We start from the raw sequence: 24,153 nt of genomic DNA, 5'->3' as shown, positions 1-24,153 counted from the left end.
CCTTCTTATGAAGCCCCTGTAAATATTTTATAATCTCTATTAAATACCAGTAGTTGTCATTAACTTCTTTGTCTTCAGCTTTCTTAATACACATATGTATATATAAATGATATCAATAATTTGCCATTTTCTTTATTTAGCCATTCCCTCTTTATCTCATTTCTTCATCAGGATCATGAGGTTACTCAGTCTCCATATAGTATTAGTGAAGTCATCACTCTTCAGTCCTGGGTCCATTTTTCCATTAAGCTGCTTATTTTTCCTCCTTCTCAAACAAACTAACTTCTCAAACCAACTCCTTATTTCTCAGAAGTAGGAAAGGTTCCACAGGTTTTCTTCATTCTGACTTTTTTCCTGTTTTCACAAGTTAGTTTTCCATTTCTTTTTGTTACATTTTTACTCTTTTGGCTTTCACTTCTGCTTTGTCCTCTTTGGACATTTTGTTGTAATGGATTACAACTGTGTTGGCATTATATGCCAACACTATGTGCCCACTTCTGTAGGTTCCATTAGGGATATAGAAATATAAGATGTGTTTTTACCCTCTTGGAAATTAATATCCAGTTGGGAAGACAGAACTAAAACAGAGAACAATAGAAGTATATATAGTTCAGTACTAAGTAGTGGTGTGATGTCGTTTATAAAATACAATAGGTGTTCTGAGCAGGAGAATCCTTGGACACCTGAGTAACGGGAGAAGGATTCAAGGAAATAAACTATCTATTTACATGTTGTAGGGCAGCTAGGTGGTGCAGTGGATATAACACCAGGCCTGGAGTCAGGAAGATCTGAATACAAATCCAGCCTCAGACACTTACTAACTGTGTGACCCTGGGCAGGTTGCTTACCCCTATTTGCTTCAGTCTCCTCATCTGTAAAATGAGCTGGAGAAGGAAATGGCAAACCACTCCAGTACCTCTGCCAAGAAAAGCCTAGATGGGGTCATGAAGAGTCGGACACGACTGAAACGATTCAACAACAGGCAGCAAGGAAACCGGGAAGGGAGGAAACCATAACTGACTAAAAGAACAGAATGTAAAAGCAAAGAGAAAGGTGGATGAATTGATGACACATACAGCAGAGAAAAGGGGTCTATAGTGACATAGTTGATAATTTCATAGGCTATGGGAAGATCATTGACAAATTCTTTGTAATTTTCTGCTTTTGCAGTTTCCCAGAAAGTTTTTGTCTTTGCTTAAAATGCTTTTCATGTAATGCCTTTCATTTCATCCAGCTGTTCATCAAAATATTCTTCTTCCATCACTTCCCTTATCTGAGGATCCACAAAAATCCCCTCTGCGACTTTAACCTCTCTAATTCTTAGAAATTAATTTTTCAGATGAAGAAAATCTGTGGTTTCGTTCCATTCCCTTGACCTCTTCTAGGTCTGAAACTTCCTTTGAAAAATTTTTGTTCATATCCTTTGATTATTTATCTACTGGGGACCTTTTTTTTGTAACTTATTTCAACTTTGACTCCTCTCACCTAATAATATTCTCCATTTTTCTTCCCAGTTGATTTTTATAGTTTTCCTTTAATATATCTTGAATTTTTACTTCTCTGTGTCTTTTTCATGCTATTTTTCTGTGTCTGCCACCACTTTCAAACAAGTTAGATATAGGAAAAAACACCCTCATATTACCCATCTACTCATCTTTTAACATCTCCTTTGACACCAAGTTCACTCACATACTTCTCTACACAATGTTTTCCCAGGATTATTTATGGCTTTTTATCAGTGAGTAGTCTGAAAAACTTGTATTTCAAGTCAATTTTTCCCTCTATTCAGGTTTCTATAGGTAGACACCAAAAATTTGATATGATATGTCCCTTTCTCATTTCTTTCTGACCTGTTCCAAAGATTCGAGTGAAGCTTACTTCTCTACTGTTTTCTTACTTGTATGTTTTTCTAAGGTATAGTCACTTAGTTTTTCTTTTTCCTTTTCTTGTGGGGAATGTGGGGGAGGGAGAATATATGTCAATGAGTCCAATTTTTTCCACTACTATATTTCATATCCATTGTCATGTCACTCCACCTAGTTCTCTTTATAATTTATGAGTCTTGAATAAACCCATCCTTGGGTTTGTGTGTGTGTGACTCTGTGCCCCAGTTTAACTAATAGGAGTTAGAGAGTTTTATCACACTAAAAATTCCCTTTTTCAGTTTGTTAGATACCATCCCATCATTTTCTTCCTCTATCAAAGTTCCCTGGCTTCATCTCACCTCTTATGGGAACCTGTGGTTATTAGGATTAAATATGCCTGTCTTCCAGTTATGCATTTCTCATATTGATAAATGAAAGTAATGAGGTTTGCAAGGGCTCACTCTGGCTCACATTCCTCTCCCCTTTTAGTTCTTGTGATTCCTTAGAAGATCTCTATTATGTTCCCTCATCCTTGGGCTTCTTCTTCTTCTGGGTCTGAATCATTTCCCTTAAAGTTCTTATCTTTACTACTCTGCTTAGGATTTTGATTATTCCTCTGCTAAGATTGTTCTTTTGGCCTCTCCCTCCACCTCCTCCCCATCGCCATGTAATTCTCCCCCTGATTAGTTTAACTTGTCATGTACCTTTGGCAGGTGCAGGAACCATCTCATTCATTTCTAGCAACTTTCTCTCCTTCCTTTTTCTATTTTTCTTTTCCCTTTCTTGACCTACCACCACCTTAATCTTTTCCTTGTCTTGTTTTGCCTTCTTCCTCCAAGACCCTTCTTACCTCCACTTTCCTTTAAAAAGATTGGTAGATTTCTGTTTGGAATAGTAGAATGTGAGAGTTGGAAGGGACTTAGAGACAGGTTACCTAGTCTACTCCTCCTTGCATCAGGGTGAAGTAGTGTGGCATAGGTGGCCTACACAGAACAAGTTTCTTCAGGTGCCTAGCTGAACTGAGGCCAGAATCTCTGCCTCAGTCTCTACTGCCTCCTTCCTTTTTCCTTCTTTAAAGTATTCCTGCACTTTGGGCTCCTTTGACAATAATAATAATAGTTGGCATTTAGGTAGAGTATTAAGGTTTACAAAATGCTTTATATATATTATCTCATTTGAGCCCCACAATTCCTATTTTATAATCCCTATTAAATAGTAGTTGTGGTCACTAATTTCCAACATTCTTTGAGTTCAGCTTTTTTAGTATTCCCATATGTTACTTGCCAATTTTTAATTTAAGCATTCCCGCTCTATCTTACATTTCATCAAGATCATGAGGTTACGAAGTTTGAATGAAGTAGATACTACAGGTATTATTGTCCTAATTATACAGATGAGAAAACCAGAAATTAGGTTTGCAAGCCCCTAAAATCACAGATTTAGAACCATCTCATCCAGCTCCCTCATTTTACAGATGAGGAAACTGAGGCCCAGGGAAGTTAAGTGACTTGCCCATGGTTATAAAGCTAGCAAGTATGATCAGAGGAAGGATTTGAACTCCAAATCCAGAATCCCATGGACTCTGCCTATATATTACCCTGCTTCCCTAAACCTGTCTTCATACTTACCTATTTATTTTGTCTTATCTTAGACATAAATCCTCTTCCTAATAGTTAAGTTTTAACTTTTTGCCATGAATGAATGGAAAATATGTTTAAGCCTCTTACAACATGCTTCCTGAATGCTACTTCCCCTACTTTCCACAACTCTAGCATTTCATTGGGCACTTGCCAATCAGAAATGCTTTCATGAACCATCCTCGAAATGTATCATGAAGCATTTTTGATGACTCTTCATACCAACTCAAACTTATGTGTAGAAGTGTAGAAGGCACTTTGTAAGGGGTTATTTCCTAGTTCCCCATGTTACAATTTTATTGACATGTCTAATTTCCTGTTTTCAGTATATCCCAAAGCTGCCTGTTACTTTCTCTAGATATGTCAGCATAGTCAAGTGTCAGTTCCACCATATTCCCCTTCCTCAGACCTGGACAACATACGACCTACAGGCTGCTTGCGGCCCACCAAAGGATTTCCAGTAACCCGTGAAAATTGTAGGGTTGCCACTACAAATTTTCCTGTTTGTCATGTGACCCATGGCAACCAACCATCTTCAGTCTCTCTCTAGTCTAATGTATTTTTTGCCCAAAGAAGTTTAGCCTGTTTGAATTTGGGCCCCAGCCTACTGACCAAAGGTCAGCAGGTGGTCTCTACCTGCTTCCAGCACTCTTTGTTTTCTTATTATTCTTTAGTCCTTTTCAGTCATATCTGACTCTTTGTGACCCCATTGGGTGACAATTGGCAAAGATACTGGAGTGGTTTTTAATTTCCTTCTCCAGCTTATTTTAGAGATGAGGACACTGGGGCAAAGAAGGTGACGTGACTTAATCAGGATCACACAGCTAATAAGTGTCTGAGGCTGCATATGAATTCAGGTCTTCCAGATGCCAGGCCCAGGACTCTCTATCCATTGTTCCACCTAGGTGCCCAACATGTCACAAATTTATCAGCCTTCCCCTGCTTGAAAGAATCAAAACCAAGTATTTCTGGTCATACCCTTATTCCTCTTTTCGAGAGTGTTTCAGAAGTGAATTATACATCTAATTCTTTGAAACTCGCATAGTCCTTTAGTAGGATAATATTCAGCACTTTCAAACTCGCATATGTTATGTCATTTGATCCACACAACAACCCTATGAGGTAGATGCTGTTTATTTATCATCCTCCATTTTACAAATGGTAAAACCAAAGATGGGAGGAATTAAGTGACTTGTCCAGGATCACACAGCTAGAGCCTGAGGCAGGATTTGAACTCAGGTCTTGCTCAATTCAAGTCCAGCACTCTGCTGCAGCATGTAACTCAGCTTCACTTCTTCTTTGGTCATGTCAAATAACAGTGTTCTGGCATTTTATAATCTGAGTTGTGTTTAGATGTCCCAGAAGTTCAGCCATCACAGCAGTTGTCAGCAAAAAATAAATCAAAAAAATTTTTTTGACTTGACATTCATTATAGTCAAAGCAGTTGTATACAGTCAAAGACTAGGGAAATTCTTGCACAACAGAAGGCCTTAAAAGGAAGGATTCAAAGAATATATAAGGTGGTTTATATGCTTTCCACAAAAATTCTGAAAAATCACATTTGGTACATTACCACTTTGACTATTCCCCCCACATACACTCCACCCCAATTCCCCCCAGGTAATGAAGCATTAAATAAGCTGAGAATGGATGCCTTGGATCCTTAGAAGAGGTCCAAGACACCTGCCATCTGTAATGCCTGTGTTTATTCCTTTGTGATTTCAGGAGCTGAACCAAAACAGCTAAAAACTAAGTTAATATAGGCAACATTAATTAGGCACCTACTATGCACAAAGTACATTGGAAGCAATACAAAACACATAAACCAGTGCTGTGAAAGGATGTTAGAAAATTAGTCTAGCAGATTCCATTGACAGGTGTTTTCCTATTTGCCCAACTTCTTTGGGTCCCATAGGGAGTGGTTTCCAGTTCTCTTACCATCTCACGCAGCTGTTACCTGAGGAAACAAAGCCCTAGCTTTGTGATACTTGGGAAGACAAGCTTCAAGGATCTGTTGATTTTATGTCTCTTTCTCTTTAATAGAGAAGTAAAAAAGAAGAAAAGGCTTCAGAAGAATGAGATGACAAGATCCAGACTAAATGAAATGGCTCTCCATCCTTCAGAAATTCTAGATGTGAATCCAGACTTGTTCTTAGAGCAGAAGCAAAGAAGAGCCCTAAAAGAACTTTAAGCCCCTCAGAGATGTCCAAGGAAATGAATGGAGCCTTGGAGTCTAATGGTTTGAAGCCTGTGTAATAATGGTAGTCCAACTCTTGGTATTCATTAGTGATTGCATCAGGATAGCTCTTGTTGGCAAATCAATAAAGATTATCACTGCTGTTTGCCAGACACCAAGGGAAAAAACAATTTATATTGATAGGGGTAAATATTACTTAACAATTCTATAGATTTGCACATGGGCAGTATGCCAATTTCACCAAAGACTGTGATGAGTCCACTTTGGAATTTAACATTTTTTTTACAAATACATAATATTATAGAATTGTGTATTTGGAATTCCTAAGGAATTATCACATCTTAAAGCAAGAAAACTATTTAAAGGAAATGTGCACTTTTGAGTGTTACCTTTTTACATTTGTTTTAAATGAAGATATGTTTACTTTGTAAACACAGACTAAAAATTTTAACATTCATTTGTTTTGGCTGACTTTGCAGTAATGTTCTAGACCAGTTGTTGAAAATATTTCATATTCAAGTGTATGAAGGCTATGTAGACATGTTGAATGATATTAATTTTAATCTCAATATTTGTTTTCATCATTTTATTGCATTATTACTTATAAGAATAATGGTTTTAGTAATGTCATTAAATGTTTAATTTTGATATTAATTAGTTAAATCATTTTCTCTTGATTTTTTTTTTACCAGACTCTTTTTTTCTTGAGAAAATGAGTCAGCCAGGAAAAATTTTAACCCCAGTTCTCCCCCCAAAAGTACAAATATATATATAAAATTAGAAGAACTTATTTGGTAGACCAGACAATGGATTCCATGAAACAAAGAAGTGAGAAAAACAGTTCTGGGCATTGAGGTGTAAAATGTGCCCAGACGTAAACCACTACATACAATATAATCTGGTAAACACATTCAGCTCTCAGATCCCTGCACATGTTTGGAAAGCATGAAAGTGGGTAAACATGTCTCTGCTCTGCAGAACTCTTTAAAAACAAAGCCATTTTTCTTTAATGCTGAGTGGCTCTGGCTACTCCTAAGCCCCTTGTCTGTCAGAGTTGAAGCCTGTTCTGGTTTGTGCAAAGATTGGGTTGTTCTTATTGTTACATATGCACATTTCAAGAGGAACTAGATCCATCCAGGCCCAAAGGCCTCTGATTTAATGCTTTCTCTTACATTTATCCTATAAACACACTAGAAGTTTTAAAAGAATTTTACATCCTGAAATTTCAGGGCAGTTCATAAAATGACTGGCCATTGTGGCTTTGCTAATTTTTTTTTTAATTAACATCAGCTCTTGACTATTTAACAAGTTTAAAAATGAGACAAGTGACATCAGCCTCTCCACTGACAGAGCCCTGAGCATTTGCCAAGCTCTCAGGACTTTACGTACTGTACTCCTGCCGAAAAGTACTGTAAAATGGCATTTTGTATTATGGCCACAGAAGACAAATAACACTTGAGTTAAACGCCGTAGAGTTGGTCCTAATCAAAGGCACAACTCCCCTTTTCATGCTAACAGACGCAGGCTCCAATTATGTTCAAGGCTCTGAAGCTGAATTAAACAGCTTTGCCACACTTTCCAGAAAAGGGAATAGCAGTAACTAGGCCTTCTAAGGCACAAATCCAAATGATAATTAAGGGGAGAAATAAGATAAGAGTGTGTATTTGAAGTGCAGTAAATATGGCACCAGAGGTATTCTTAGCAACAAGCATTTCATATTTGTTTTATCTTCATACTTTTATAATGTCGTTTGTTGGTTTGTTTGCTCTCTGTTTAGAAGGTAGGCTTTGGCACCATTCTATCCTGTCTCCTCCTAACAATGGCTCCTCAATCATTTGGTCCATAATTGTTAAGCCTTCTGATAAAGAATAGGATTTCTTCAACATTAGAGTCTCAGGACCTGACCCTGCTATCCTGCTGTGTCTGATCCTCACTACACCTCCAATTTCCAATCTGTAAAATGAGGTTAGACTAAATTCCTCCTAACTCTTGCTCCATGATTCTATGGAGTTGTATTGAATAGGTTTTTTCCCCTAAGATTCTTGTCTTAAGAATAATATCATTTTAAAAATTATTGGAAATATGGAATATCCCATAAGATTAAAGACTTTTATTCACAGAAATAGACATGGAGAACTCACAATGTGAAATTCATTTTTTTAAAATAACACTAGTATGATAGACTTTAGAAATCCTATATATTGACCCTTTCCATCATTATGGCCATTATTAGCCATTTCCTTCATCTTCCATAATTATTTAATTAATAATTAGATCAAGAACTTTGATTTTTTTTCAATAATCTTAGAAAAAAATTAAATGCAGATAGCCCACACTCCCAGGAAGGCAATCTGGAGCACTGATTATATTGTACAAACAAATTTTATCAGTATATGGCACCATTTGAAATTTAAGGGATATTGGAATATTAATTTATTAATTGAGTGCTCAAAAAGTAATTGAAAGGCTTGGGAAGGAAGGAAATTAAGGAATCTTCTAGCAAGATTCTGTGGCCTATAACAGTATGTATACACCGATGATGTTTGATCTGCTAAGGTGTTTTTTAATTCATGGGAAAATTTTTAAACTCTCTCAGTTTGGGGAGCCGCATCTTTGCTGATGATAACTGCCTAGTTGACTTTTAATGAAATGAAACCTTCCCTCCAGATCTAAAACTGGGCTCTTTTATCTTCTTAAGTGTTTATGCTCTGGTATAATAAAAATTTTTAGTGAATACATTTCTTAGTGAAAAGATAACTCTAAAGCATATTTCCTTTTTTTCCCTCCACCTTTTTAGTGCATACTTCTTCCTTTCTGAAAAACACCAACTAATAGCTATCTGGCTTCCAAGGGAACCCACCGCAGAGGGTAGGCACTGTACCTGAGCAGCCTTGAAGATCACAGACATTTTATTTTTGTTGTTGTTGATGCTAATGGAAACAGTGACAGCCAAAGTAACGTTTCAAGTGACATAGTTATGCTTGCTTTTGACAAAATTAGGAGAGTAGAAATATATATATATGGAAAGACTATTTAGGGCACTTTGACCTTTAAGCAGTATTTCAAAAAAAGGCCTTAACTGTTTATGGAAGAAGGCTGGACACAGTTGTAAATTTCCTGCATAACTATTTTTGATACATCTGAAGTCCCTTCCTTTATTTTTTCTGACCATATTAACTTCAGAGAATGTTATTGTCCTTGTTTGAGGTTCTGTGGAGTTGTAGAAAACTACCTAAAATAGAAGGGAGAGAAGCCTGCCTATCTTTCTTCATTCTTCTATAATTATCCTATATCTTTTGCCCCTCGTGTTACTTTAAGGTACATCTAGGACATTGGTAATAATGTTTGGTTCAAGAGGCAAAAGCAGACTAATCACAGTCAAATAAAGGATAATGGAAACACAAGGGAAAATGACAATCAGAAGCCTCTGTTGGCTAGTGAACTAACTCTACCGATAGACCCAATTGTCTCTTGGAGAATTGAATGTCAGGATCATTTAGGGTTCACAATGGGCCGCCACTGCAAGAGCAGACAGCCCTGAGAAATCGCTGGCCAGAGAACCGTTCTTCAGAGACCCTGGATGCAAACTTGATAATGAGGCACTTCATTCATCACGTCTTTCTGCTCTAATTACTCAGGTGAATAGGAAATACTTAATGGAAGGGGGGAAATGAGCCAAAGCAAAAACACTTGTTTTGTAAACACAAAGAATACTTTTATTCTAATGATTCTTTTCTGGCCTACTGCAAACATATATGTCATAAACTGCATTTTCAAAATTTCCTTCCCTCAATTTATGCTAAAAAACTCTTAATAATTGAGGCTTTAAACACTGTAGATATATTTTTTCATTATCTTAAAACAGTTGGAGAATATGATTTTGCTTCAAAATTTCATAGTTTTCAATCCCAGCTTTGAGCTTCAATAAAAATGAAAAATTATCATTCTTTGTATAATACATGTTATCTATCAGTTATGCAGCACCAATATAATTGTGTGTATAATTAGCTTCCTGCTGGCATCAAACTGATTTTTGGTTTTGTTTTTGCTGGCCGTCATTATTTATTTCTAACATCATTAAAGTATGGTGTAGTAAGATAATTTTGAATTTCGAAATGAGAGAATTCTATTCAAATTCCTACTTTGATACTGCTGTGTGGCCTTGGGTAAGTCACTTAACCTCATTGGACTTCAGTTACACCCTCCATAAAATAAGGGGATTGAATTAGAGGATCTTAGGGTCCATTTGAGCTCTACACCCAAGATCCTCTGGCTATGGTATCGAAATATTATTTTTCCAACATCAGCAGTCTTTTCAGTAGCCAACACATGGAGAAGCCTGCACTCATTCACTGGGAATTGAATCAGGGAAGTGTCACTTAAATATTTCAGGGCAAGTAAGAATTAATTTATACATTTGTTTAATCACCATTTAATACTTATTAAAAGCTATGAAAGTTTTCTTGGACAGGTTTTGTGTGTGTGTGTGTGTGTGTGTGTGTGTGTGTGTGTGTGTGTGTGTGTGTGTGTGTGTAATATTCAGGAATGGTTAACAACATGGATAGAAACACAGTACTAACTAAAGGTCTATTTCTTAAAATTATGTCATTCAATTATGTTTAACTAGTTTATTAATGTTTGATTAATTAAAAATTATGTTGTTTAAAATTGGCATGATTTAAAATAAGCATGATTCCAAAATTCCAAAGATTAAGGAAAAGAAAGCAAGAAGTTGAAGAAAATATTAATTTTGTCAGAATTAAAATGAGTAACCGAAGCTTGTGAAAAGTGGTTACAAGACAAAAGGAAGAAGGTTCCCTGGAGAAAAGTCTGAGAGCTTCAGTTCAGTTTTTCAGTATTTTGAGACCAAATTCAGTAGGTTGGGTGGTGGGTTTTTTTTTTCATTTTCCATATTCACTAACTTTGTGATCTTGGTGATTTCATATCTAATTGCTTCACATAACCTACTTTTTAAAAATTCACCATTTTTTTTCATTTTAATTCAAATGTATGCTGCTCAGCCACAAGTATATATACATATATTATGTATGTATGTATGTATATATATAAAATTTTTTTGCCATTCCTGTCCATTCTGCAGAATGTAGAAAGCAGTCAGTGGTATCTGCAGATGGAAGCTTGAGCAGCTCAAGAATTCCAAAGTGGTAAAGAAAGTATCAGTAAAATCTATGCACTGAAAGAACACCAAATTCTTATTACACCTATCACATGTGCAGGCAGAGAGTGTAATAAACTAGTCTGTAGCAGCTGTAAATTTCTGAGGATTTATCTAACCACAAATACATTGAAATGGGGAAATGGGGCTATATTAAACTACAAGATGCTACTGGAGCTTTGCCATTCTTGCAACATCCTGTCATTAATTTATGATGACAGGTCTGACAAACTGAAACCCCCAATACACTTGCGACAGACTGTTATGCTTGTAGCTACTGTCGAGCTCTGCAGTCCCACGGCATTCAGGGAGATTTTTCCTCATGTGAGGATTTGGTTTTTAAGTTAAGGTGCAAGACGACTAATGACCCATCATCTCATGCTCCAGCTCATAAATAGCAAAGTCCAAGATGTGGACAAGATAGTAAACTAAGGCACTGAAGTATCCCCTTCCTCTTGGAGAGACACTTGGATAGATCATAATCCTGAAATTGGAGAATCCTGGATCAGTTAGTAATGCAGCCCTGTAACATGTTTGCAAAAGGTCCCAGCTCCCTAAACCTGCCTCTCCCCTCCTTTTTTTTTTCTTACTTAATGTACTGAATTTCTCTGTTGGAAAGTTTTAAAACAAATTACCAGTTGATCAGATGTATAAATAAGTCCTTCCTCATCAATGTGCCTTGATCATTTGAAAATTAGGATTCCATATGAAATGTCCATTACATGCAATGAGAATCAGCATGACATTATAGATAGAATGATGGACTTGTTAGCAAGAAAGACCTGAGTTCAAATTCTACCTTGGACACTAACTATTCGGCCATAGGTAAGTCATATGACCTGTCTGAGTCTTAGGCAGCTCTTTGTTAGTGATGGGTTGCTGCTACCTATATTGGTAAAGGAATTTCACATACCAGTGAAATCATGAATCTTTGATGTATTAGTAATACAATTTACTACTATAGTACATATTAGGGAAATACAAAGAAATGACAAGGAAGAAACTAAGCTTATTGGGGGGAGGGCAGGTAATAAGACATATCCTACAACTTAGAACAGAAATATCCATGAGATATCAGATAATGAAGAGGTTACTTCTAGCTTGAAGGAAGTGGCATTATCTGGGCCCTGAAGGATTGGTAGGATAATTGATAGGAAATGAGAGGACATTCTTAGGCAAAAAGAACGGTATGCACAGAATATGCAGTACAACAATCTAGTGGGCTCATAAAGTATAAAATGGAGTGTAGTATGAGACAATGTAAGCTAGAGCCAGAATGTAGATTGCCTTCAGTGCCAGATTTGTACATTATTTAATTAGCCAATGTTAAGCAAAAGTATGAATGAATGGAACCACAAGAGGTATACAAGACCCGAGATCAGAGTTTCATAGAATGGTTAATGTTAAAGAGGTAAGAGAAGCAAAAGATCCTAGGATCATTAATAAATTACTCTGGTGGGGGTGGAGCCAAGATGGCGGAGTAGAAAGACAGACCTGTAGAAGCTCCCCCTCATAGCCCATAAAATATTTGTAAAAAATGACTCTAAACAAATCCTAGAGCAACAGAAGCCACAAAATGACAGAATGAAAGAGATTTCCAACCCAAGGCAGCCTGGAAGGCCAACAGGAAAGGTCTGTCGCACTGGTCTTGGGGCAGAGTGCAGCCCATGGAATGCAGCCCAGCCTTAGCCACACAGCACCAGTAGGAACAGGTGTAGAGCAGGCCTTGGGATGGAATCCCTGGCAATAGCTGTGGTTCCCAGATTGCTCAACGCACAAACGCCAAAGACAGTTTCAAACGTCGGTGAGAAAGCGCTTTCCCCTGAATGAGAAGGGAATGTGGTCTGGCCCCACCAGCAGCAGCCACTGCAGCAGTAGCATCCAATTTTGGAGCCCTCAGCCTAAAGACCCTGGGGGAGTTGAGCCACTAATCTGGATCTCAACCCTGAGTGGTGGCCCTGGGGTGAAGAGGAGCATTGTAGGTGGAGCTGGTAGAGGCTCTGGAGAGGGAACTCTACTGGCAGATTCTGGGCAGAACAGAGTGCTTGTGGTTGCTCACAAACAAGAGTGCAGGCCAGGAGAGGAGTAAACTCCTCTCCTTTGATTGTGCCACCTTGGAAGAACTGAGACTTACAGGTCCCCAGAGTATACTCTCCTCTTGACAAAGGACTCAAAAGTCAAGTAACTGGCTGGGAAAATGCCCAAAAAGAGGGGGAAAAAAATAAATCTATAGAAAGCTCCTTTTTTGATGAGCAAGTATTTTCTGCCATCCTTTCAGATGAGGAAGAACATTGCATACCATCAGAGGAAGACATAAAAGTCAAGGCTTCTACATCCAAATGCAATGGTCTCAGGCCATGGAAGAGCTCAAAAAGGATTTTGAAAATCAAGTAAGAGAGGTGGAGAAAAAATTGGGAAGGAAATGAGAGCAATGCAAGAAAACCATGAAAAATGAATCAATAGCTTGCTAAAGGAGACCCCAAAAAATGCTTTAAAAATAGGCTAACTCAATTGGAAAAAGAGCTCCAAAAAGCCAATGAGAAAAATGTTTTATAAAGCAGAATTAGCCAAATGGAAAAGGAGGTTCAAAAGCTCATTGAAGAAAATAGCTCTTTAAAAATTAAAATGGAGCAGGTGGAAGCTAATGACTTTATGAGAAACCAAGAAATTACAAAACAAAAACCAAAAGAATGAAAAAAATAGAAGATAATGTGAAATATCTCATTGGAAAAACAACTGACCTGGAAAATAGATCCAGGAGAGACAAGTTAAAAATTATAGGACTACCTGAAAACCATGATCAAAAAAAAAAAAAAGACAGACTAGACATCATCTTTCATGAAATTATCAAGGAAAACTGCCCTGCTATTTTAGAACCAGAGGGTAAAATAAATATTGAAAGAATCCACAAATCACCTCCTGAAAGAGATCTGAAAAAAGAAACTCCTAGGAATGTTGTAGCCAAATTCCAGAGTTCCCAGGTCAAGGAGAATATACTGTGAGCAGCCAGAAAGAAACAATTTGAGTATTGTAGAAATACAATCAGGATAACACAAGATCTTGCAGCTTCTACATTAAGGGATCAAAGGGCTTGGAATATGATATTCCAGAAGTCAAAGGAACTAGAATTAAAACCAAGACTCATCTACCCAGCAAAACTGAGTATACTATTTCAGGGGGAAAAAATGGTCATTCAATGAAATAGAGGACTTTCAAACATTCTTGATGAAAAGACTAGAGCTGAACAGAAAATATGACTTTCAAACACAAGAATCAAGAGAAGCATAAAAAGGTAAATGGGAAAGAGAAATCATAAGGGACTTACTAAAGTTGAACTGTTTACATTCCTGCATGGAAAGATAATATGTGTAACTTTTGAAACCTTTCTCAGTATTTGGGTACTTGGAGGGATTACACATACACACACACACACACACACATAGACAGAGAGCACAGGGTGAGTTGAACAGGGAAGAATGACATCTAAAAAAATAAAATTAAGGGGTAAGAGAGGAATATATTGGGAGGAGAAAGGGAGAAACGGAATGGGGCAAATTATCTCATAAAAGGCAAGAAAAAGCTTTTTCAATGGAGGGGAAAAAGGGGAGGGGTAAGAGGGAAAAAGTGAAGCTTACTCATCACATTTAGCTTAAGGAGGGAATAACATACACACTCAATTTGGTATGAAAAACTATCCTACACTACAGGAAAGTAGGGGAGAAGGGGATAAATGCAGTGGGGGGATGATAGAAGGGAGGGCAAATGGGAGGAGGAAGCAATTAGAAGTAAACACTTTGGGGGAGGGACAAGGTCAAAAGAGAGAATAGAATAAATGGGCAGGATAGGATGAAGGGAAATATAGTCTTACACAACATGACTATTGTGGAAGTCATTTGCAAAACTACACATGTATAGCCTATATTGAATTGCTTGCCTTCTCAGCGGGGATGGGTCAGGAGGGAGGAAAGGAGAGAAGTTGGAACTCAAAGTTTTAGAAATGAATGTTGAGAATTGTTTTTGCATACAACTGGGAAATAAGAAATACAGGTGATGGGGTATAGAAATCTATCTTGCTCTACAAGACGAGAGAAGATAGGGATAAAGGAAAGGAGGGGTGTGATAGAAGGGAGGGCAGAGTAGAGGAAGGGGTAATCAGAATGCACAGCATTTTGGGGTAGGGAGAGGGGAAAGATGGGGAGAAAATTTGGAACTCAAAATTTTGTGGATATGAATGTTGAAAACTAAAAATAAATAAATTACTCTGGTGAGGTTGAAGTACTATGATGCCATGAACCAAAAACGATAGCAGCATGGTAAAAACAGCAGAGACAGGGAGCATTCTAGTCAAGCCCTGCTGCAGCCTAGGTGGTGCAGCCTTGATAGAGCACCAATGCAGGAGTCAAGAGGACCTGAGTTTAAATCTCACCTCAGACTGAATCCAAACTTCACTGAACAAATCTCCGTTAATAAAAGGATTTGTGCTGTAAAACTTGAAGTTAAAAGGCCACACCCAAGGACTTAGGTCATGTCTCTCTAGGCCTCAGTTTCCTCAATGGTAAAACAAAGGGTTTTGAACTCAGCTACTTCTAAAGTCCCCTTTGACCCTAGGTCAATGGTGCTATGAATTGTTTTGCCAAGTGATCCCAAAGCCTTAGCAAATGATAGGTATGTATTTGACATTTCCATTTCAATTAGATCTTCTATAATAGTGACAATGATGGCCCTATCTTTTTGTTGTTGTTTCCTCCAATGGAAAAGTTTATGGAACATGAGTCATTAAAGAACATGAGTCATTTCAATCTGCAGCGTGCATATGATAGATAATTTAATTGGACTATTATGCTGACAAAGGCAAAATATTTTAGGTTAAAAAATTAAAGGCAGTGTGGTGCAGTAGAAGGAGCCCTGGCTGTGTGATCAAAGGTTGTTAGTGTAGAACAACTCTTTGTGACCCCATTTGGGGTTTTCTTGGCAATGATACTGAAGCGGTTTTGCTATTTCCTTTTCCAGCTCATTTTACAGATGAAGGAATGAAGGCAAATGGGGTTAAGTGACTTTTCCAGGGTCACACAGCTACTAAATGACTGGGGACAAATTTGAACTCAGGTCCAGGGATAATATCCTCCTAGCTGCAGTCAAAGGAGCCTTGTTCAGTCTTCCTTCTGACACTCCCAGCATAACTGGGCAAGTTGTTTAATGACTTCCAGACTCTCTTCTGTAAAATGAAAGAGTTTGACTAGATGCCCTCTGAGGGCTCTTTCAGTCCTGGATCTACAAACCCACTTGTTTTAACACAGTAATACCTTATATTTCTATAATGCTCTTTGGAGCACTTTTTTGAAAGCACTTCCACATGAAATACCACATTTGATCCTCACTGAATTGGCAGAAGTCAATAGTGTCTTAATTGTGTTGACATCAGGCAATCATCAACAAGTGTTTATTGAGTGCCTGCTACGTTTCAGACAATGTGCTGTACACTGAAGATACAAATGCCAAGATGAAATAGGCTCTGCCTCAAGGAGCTTTTGTTCTACTAGGGGTAGCCAGCATATTCACACAAGAATAAATACAAGTTATATACAGAACAAATAGACAGTGATAGGCAACAGGATAGGGAGGGAATGGCGGTGACAACCAAATCAGAAGAGGGATGTTCAAGAAGGTGGGACCTGAGCTGTACCTGGAAGGGCATTAGGTGCTCTAGGATACAGTGGTAAAGAGGGTCAGAATTCCAGGCATAGGGGACAGGAAGGAGATGAGAATGCTTTGTATGGGCAACAGCAAATATTCCACTTTCAGTATATGAAGAGGAATCATAGTCTGGAGCTAGACTGTGAAGGGTTTGTATTTGGTCCAAAAGTCAACGTAGAACCACTTGAAACTTTTCAAGCAGGAGCTCAATGCAGTAGGAATATTACATTGGCAGCTGAGTGAAAAACAGGCAGGCCAAGGGAGAGCCTGGATTTAGGGAGAACAATTAGGAGACTATCCCAATAAATTGAGAGAGTTCATGAAGTTTTGGACTACATTAGTGACCTGGTGAGTGGAGTGAAGGGAACAGATGTTGAAATGGTTAGGAGGTGGTCAAGACTTTCACAGACAAGGACAATGAAGTTCGTAGAGGTTAACGGTCAATGTCACCCTATTAAGTAAGGCAAAGCTAGTACAAGAATTCTGGTTCATCTGCCAGTCCAACACTTTTTCTGAGATTCACAAATGCTTTCACAAATGGCATAATAAAAACTAAAATATCCAGCATATGTGTAAGGGATGCCTAAAAAATGAGAGATCAGGTACTTATCCTCTTTACAATTATACTTCAGAGCCATCTATTAAAACGATGCCCATATATTTATTGCAGCTCAATATTTGAATTTATAATAAAATGAGACATGGTAGTTTTCATTACAGGATCTTAATATTTACTTATGGGTTAAATATTTATTTTGAATAATAATTTGGCTTTGGGTCAAAATTAAGACTATGTACAAATCTAAAATCAGTATGGTTTAAAGAGCCTCCCAAAGGGGTTTTTTCCCAAGTCATAGTGAGAGTCAATAGAGTCACAATTGGGAAATGCTTCTCACATGTAGGGAACGCATTTCTAAAGCTGCCTACATATCGTTCAAATAATCAAATATAGTCTTTTACTGGTAGGCAGCTAATTCTCGTTTGGTGGAAATCTTCCATTTTCTAGCTTAGCCACTCAGCCCTGAAGCATGAGTGTCCATTTTGTGAATATGAACTTCCCTTAACAAATCAGAAATAATAAAAGTCTGCATGAGGCCAAAAATGAAGGGGAATTCTTGTGACACTACTACTCTGCTGAGTCCATCAGTCATTCAGAGAGTATTTATTGAGTTCTCCTGAATGTGATTAGAAGGATTCCTCTCAAGCTAGTAGAATATAAGCTCCCTAAAGTCAGGGCTGCCTTTTTGTTTTGTTTTCTTTTCATTTTGTCTTTGTAACCCTTTCAGCTAACACGGTGTCTTACATAGGTTGTGGTTTGTCTTTCATTCTCAAAGAGGACCATGACGTCAGGAAGGTGATGCCATGACTTGCAAGTGAATTGAATTTAAGTGAGGGAGGGCTGTGCCAAGTCACCAATTTTACTTTCTCCTCCGGAGCCACATGGGTTCAGTGGCAAAATATAGATCTGGACAACTGGAGTTGGTTCAGCTTCACAGTGCATAATATATAGTACAGACCCAATAAATGTTAGTTGAACTTATTTCTTGAATGTTCACACAGTTGGTTCCTTTACCTTGCAAGATTGTGGGGAATCCTCAACAAGAATTATGTCAGAGGTCACAGATCTCCCTTATAGACAGGCAACCTCTGAGAGTACTACTGCTCTCTTTATGTTACTTTACCATTCATTACCACATGCCCCATTTTTCTCCTCTTTTTCACATTCTCTCCTTTTTCTCTTACTCTCTCATTTGCTCCTTCACCCATTTTTTAATTTGTTGTTAATTTCCAATTTGTTGTTAGCTTCTAGTGTCATCCAGTGTTGAAGACATTTCTCACCAAAGTTATCCAAAAGTTTATTTCTCTTACACGTCTCTGATCCCAGCAGAAGAATCTCCTGTATAGACCAAATCAAGAAGTGGGGTATTGGTGTGATTTATGAACACACCTCGCTGGTCCCCTTAAAACATTCTAAATACTGTGTTATTTATCCAGTACTAAAAGGTAGGGGCCATTGTCTTTGATTGCCTTCTATTTTGTTATTTAAGAGGCAGATCCTCTACCAGATTAAAACAGATTTGCATAACATTTTGCATGTCCATTGATCTGAGGATAAACTCCCTGAAAAGCCTTCCAAATGTCTGTATATCTGAACATCATGTTAAAGTGTAAATCTGATATGCTGATCATTATTTTCCTTTTCAGTTTTCATCCTTTTCCAGGGAGATGGAAAGAGTTGAAATAATATCTCAAAAGTCCCCTGATTCCCAAACAAAAAAACATCCTAGCCCAGTTGTTAAAGTATGGGGGCATCCCATTTTAAAGATTGAGGAGGCTTTATGTCATATATTTTCATGCCATTAAATGGTTCCAGTCATTTTCATCACCTGCTATCTTTATCATCTAAAAATACCCTAGAAAGGTTTTGTCAGCTTCAAACAACTCTTTGTTCAACAAGCAAAATACAGCATACAGCCTGAGCAGTGTTTATGTGAAGTGTCTCAGAAACACCGGAAACCTCCAGGCCAGGAGTGTACCAAGCCATTGGCAGAAGTGAACGACTTGAGTTGAGAGATGCAGCTCTGTTTCATTTGACAGGGGCTCAGCTCAGAAAAATTACTCTCATTTTCATGACATTTTGACTACACTTAGATCTTTATGTGGAGCTGAGAAGGGGCTTTAACTTGAACATTTTTAATCTTTTTTCTCCTTGATTCACTTTCAACTTTTTTCCTTATAATTCTCCTTGGGGATTAGAGTGAAGTCTCAAGGATGGTGGAAATGTACTCTCAATCCACTGACTTCTTTTGAAGTAAGGGCATGATAAGGGTAACCTCAGTGTGATACTGGGTGTATCTAAGTAGCATAAGTTGAATTGGAGTTTGGGCAATGATCCAGTTATTTCAGTCACTATATACAGAAAAGCCATTTCATCCAGGTCAATAATACATCCGTTTAGTCATCTGCTTCTGCCATCTACATTGCTCATACTATGCAAGAAAGTCCCAGATCCCTGCTTTCTTTTGTGCTCCGTAGACACCATCATAACAAGCTATTTCTCCTAAATGACATTCTATCTCCCTCCTAAGAGTCTGCAAGGTGGAGTGGATAGGGCATTGGACTTGGAGTCAAGATTTCCTGAGTTCAGATTCCCCCTCAGAGCTTACTAAATGACTCTTGGGAATTCACTTAACCCCTATGCTTCAATTTCTTCATCTGTAAAAGAAGGGAATTAGATTCATTGGCTTCCAAGGTCCCCTTCTAGAGTGAAATATATGGTCCTATGTCCCTCCATGGCTTTGCCCATGCAATACCCCCATCCTTGGAATGCTCTCTCTCCTTAGAACATCCAGCCTCCTTCAGGGCTCCAGCCAAGTGCTGTCTCCTGTGAGGTCTTTCCTGATTCCCTCAGTTGTTGCTTGTCCCCATCCCTAACCCCTCCCCCCCACAATAACACTGTATTTATGTTGCACATATTTTGTATTTGTTTATAATCATATATGTTGTTGCCTAGAATGCAAGCTCTTGGAGAGAAGGAATTGTTTTGTTTTTTTTTATCCCAATAAAAAGTAGCAGTGAATAGCACAGTGCTGTTTACTAAAGGTCTTCAGAATGTAACCCTACTGAAATGTGAATTAGAATAAATGGCCTCTGAGGTCTCTTCCAATTATTGAGATTCTATGATAAAAGTGATGAGGTCAAAGAACTAGAGGTGAAGAAGGTGCCCATCAATGTAGAATGGTTAAGCCAATTGTGGTATATGAATATAACAGAATATCATTGTGCCATAAGAAATGGTGAAATGGATAGTTTCAGAGAAGCCTGGGAAGATTTATATAGTTAGCGGAACCAGGAAAACAATTTATATAATAACAAAAACCTTATTAAAAGAAACAATTTTGCAGGACTTAAGAACTCAGATCAATGCAATGATCAAACACGATTCTAGAGGACTGATGATATGACCTGCCTACTGAAAGAGGTGAACGATTCAAAATACAAAATAAGATTTTGATACAGCTATGGTAGAAATTCATTTTGCTTGACTATACATGCTTGTTACAAGGACTTTGTTTTTCTTTTTCTCTTTTCTTTTTTCCATTAGGGGGAAGGGTAGAGGGAGAGAGCATAAGCATAGGGTAACAAAAAAAGAAAGCGTATCTTTTTAAATGCATAGAAGAGAAAAAAAGGAAGGCCCAGAAGAATGACAAACAAGGAGAGCTTTAAAAGTTATGTCAAATTTACTATATTTAAATAAAATCAAATTGTACAGAATAGAAATATACAATATATAATCCTCTTATATATGTATGTATGTGTGTATATACATATGTGTATATGTGTACGTGTATGTATATGTGTATTGTTGAGGGCCAGGATGGAGTGCAGTTGACAAGTTCAGGATAGACCTTCGGGGAAAGTGTTCTTTGAGATGTTGCCATCTCTGTGAAATAGACAAGAAGACTACAGAATACAAGGGATATGTAACATAGATGCCCTGTAGGCTAACAGTCTTTAAGGACAATAAGACTGGCCAAATCACTAGGACAGGAGATGAGCAGAATGTCCCGTACACTTGCAGTTTCTGTCTATATGTACCCTGACCCTCGAGTCAATAAACGGAGTTGGCCTATCGACTCCCACCTGCCCATGTATCTTTCTTCTTCACTGCTGTCACCAAGGCACGTGGAGATGCAGGCTGCCTGTCACAGTGTATATGTGTGTGTATATACATATCCACACATATATACATATATACATACACATGTGTATATATGTATATATGCGCACATATACACACACAGAAATGCCTAACTTGGGATTTGTTAAGTTCAGAATAAAAAAAGGAAGCAAAGAGAAGAAAGTAATGAAGCAGCAGTGATGACAGAGGGCTAAGGAGCTTCGACTTTGTTCAACAGGTAGTAGGAAATCTTGATAAATTTTGAGCAGAAAAGTAGCCTGTTCAGATACATGGATAAAGAAGCTTGATATAATAACTTTGGGATAAAGGAGAGGAAAACCAATTATAATAGAATATGCAGTCTGCAACAAAGACATATGCCGTGGTGATCGCAGTGGGAGCAGCAAAAAGGAGACCTGTGGAAGAGCAACCACGAGAAGAATATGAACAAGATGTGGTAACTAATTGAATATGAGAGACAAACGATGATAGGTTCAAAGACAGAGGTTTTTAGTAATATATGACTAAGGACAGGGTGGCTCAAATGATAAAAGTAGCTAAGTCAGAAAACGTCATTTGGGGAAGAAAGACAACAAATCCAGAGTTCACTTGGGTCATGCAAGTGAAGGTAGTGAGTAGGCAGTTGGAAGGGGAAGATGTTATGGGTATGATGGAGAAACCACTGGGTTTGAATTCAAAGGATTCATGTTTGGATCCCAAGTCTGCTACTTAACCATTTGTGTGACTTTGGGTAAGTTATTTCACTTCTAGGGCTTGTATCCTAAGTTCCAGGAGTGAGATGACTCAGGGGATTGAGCACCAGGTCTAGGCTCAGAACGAGCTGCATTCAAATCCAGTCTCAGATACTTTTTCTAGCTATGTGACCCTGGGCAATTCCATTTGTGTCTCACTTTCCTCAACTGTAAAAATATAGGGATAATAATAATAGTCCCTATCTCACAGGGCTGTTGTGAGGATTGAATGAGATAATAGCATTCATGAAGCACTTAATACTGGGCCTGGCATGTAGTAGGTGCTTAATGCATTCTTGTTGGGGCAGCTAGGTGGTGAAGTGGATAGAGCACCAGTGCAGGAGTCAGGAGGACCTGAGGTCAAATCTCACCTCAGACACTTGACACTCACTAGCTGTGTGACCTTGGGCAAGTCACTTAACCCTAATTGCCTCATCCTGGGTCATCTCCAGTCATCCTGATGAATATCTGGTCACTGGATTCAGATGATACTGGAGGAGAAGGGAGGCTGGTGACCTGCATAGCCCTCCCTCACTCAAAACAAAGTCAAGTGCAAGTCAGGTCATCATTTCTGATGGCATGGTCTTCGGCAATGAAGGATGAACATAGAGAATACATTCTTGTAACACCCCTCTCACCCTCAACATGGTATAACAGAATGTTGGATTTTGAATCAGAAGCTCCAAGTTCAAATCCTTGTTCTGCCACGCGTATAACCTTGGTCTTTCCACCACCATTTTTGTTGTTTCATTTTTTCAGTCATGTCCAACTTTTCATCTTCCCATTTGGAGTTTTCTTGGCAAAGATATTGGAGTAGTTTACTAGTGCTTTCTCCAACTCATTTACAGATGAGGAAACTGAGGCAAACAGGGTTAAGTGACTTGTCCTAGGTCACACAGCTAGTAAGTGTCTGAGACAGATTTGAACTCAGGAAAATGAATCTTCCTGACTCCAGGTCTGGCGCTCTATCCACAGTGCCACCTAGCTGTCCCCATTTTAAAGCCGAGGAAACTGAAGCTGTTAGAGGTTAAATGACTTTGCCAAGGTCACACCGATAGTGATAGCAGAGTCAGAATTTGTACTCTGTCCTCTGTACCCTAGGCACCAAATCCACTGTTCTTTCCAAGGTTGACCATCCTTAGTTCAGAATAAAGGGTAGGGCAGTAGTTATAGGTCTGGGAGTCTTGATTAAAGACAATAGTGAAAACCTACTTCCTGCGTATCACTGAGCTGGCTGTCAGGTGTAAAGTATGTCTGTATGGATACAAATCTAGTGTGAGTCTTATTCTCTGGGAGTATGGGAAGTGGGGTTTGTTTTTTGGGATTTTTTTTAGTTTCTTTTTAACACACAAGCAACACAAACTTTTCTCTTTCTTTGTTGCATTCTCCAGCAAAGCTCAGCACTTTGCTTTAATTCCAGCCAGAACTCTCCTGCTGTCTAAATCTCTGGACAACACTATCTAGACTTAACCATGCCTTAGGGTTCCTGATGGCTCAATGGCATGGGACCTCCTCAGCTTCCGACAAAGAACATGACAGATAAAGTGGCATCTGTACCTTTAAAACTTTTCAAATCCAGGTGGCTCAGAGGACTCCCTGGGGCGCCTAAGATTCAGGTGGAGCTCAGAAGAGTGTTTCAAGTTAAGCCGCCTTGTAATTCCCCTTTCCTCTTCCCTGCCCCCGCACTAGGGACCAGACTGCATGGATCTGATTGGGAACCTGGGATCAGGTGTCGGCACTTCGGTGTGATCATTCAAGTGTGCGCTAATGCCCAGAATGCTTTGGCAGCTCCGTCCTCCTCTGCAGCAGGTGAAACCCAACTCAAGGTGCAGGGAGATACTGATTGCCTGGCCTTGTTCATTTCGTAAAGACCACTTCCCCTGTCTCCAACAGGGTAGGAAATGAGAGTTCCAAAGTTCTCTCCTGACCTGCATAAACATCTTAATAATGCTACAGGGAAGTTCAGGGGCTACTTCCCTGGAATTCAACCTGCTTAGCCAAGACTCCCAGCCCGCTGACTCATAGTCTTTTTGAAGGGCAAAGTGGTTGGCTTCGTAAATCGGCTCTGATTCTGCTTCTCCTATGTATTACCTTAAAGTGAGGCCGAGGTAATGAGTTCCCTTCTGTCTCAAGGTGTGTAAACATTTCCAT

General features: G+C 38.6%; 1 protein-coding gene across 8 annotated transcripts in view; it reads left to right on the top strand.

The window, feature by feature from the left end:
• AHI1 (Abelson helper integration site 1) overlaps positions 1-24,153 on the top strand; it is a 279,355-nt gene that overhangs the window by 243,082 nt on the left and 12,120 nt on the right. For 3 of the 8 annotated variants that reach the window (XM_072643414.1, XM_072643417.1, XM_072643413.1), the window contains one exon: positions 5,546-10,238. The exons of 2 other annotated variants lie outside the window; for them this stretch is intronic. In XM_072643414.1, coding sequence (XP_072499515.1) covers positions 5,546-5,693 — 148 coding nt within the window. In that variant the 3' untranslated portion in view covers positions 5,694-10,238. Of the gene's footprint in view, positions 1-5,545; positions 10,239-24,153 lie in introns of those variants that run through there. 3 more of the 8 variants (XM_072643416.1, XM_072643418.1, XM_072643420.1) reach the window with 3 other exon arrangements.

This window comes from Notamacropus eugenii, chromosome 2 (genome assembly GCF_028372415.1).
Source record: "Notamacropus eugenii isolate mMacEug1 chromosome 2, mMacEug1.pri_v2, whole genome shotgun sequence".
Classification (NCBI taxonomy): domain Eukaryota; kingdom Metazoa; phylum Chordata; class Mammalia; order Diprotodontia; family Macropodidae; genus Notamacropus; species Notamacropus eugenii.
The sequence above is the reverse complement of the archived record's forward strand: the minus strand, read 5'-3'. Positions and strand labels throughout refer to the sequence as shown.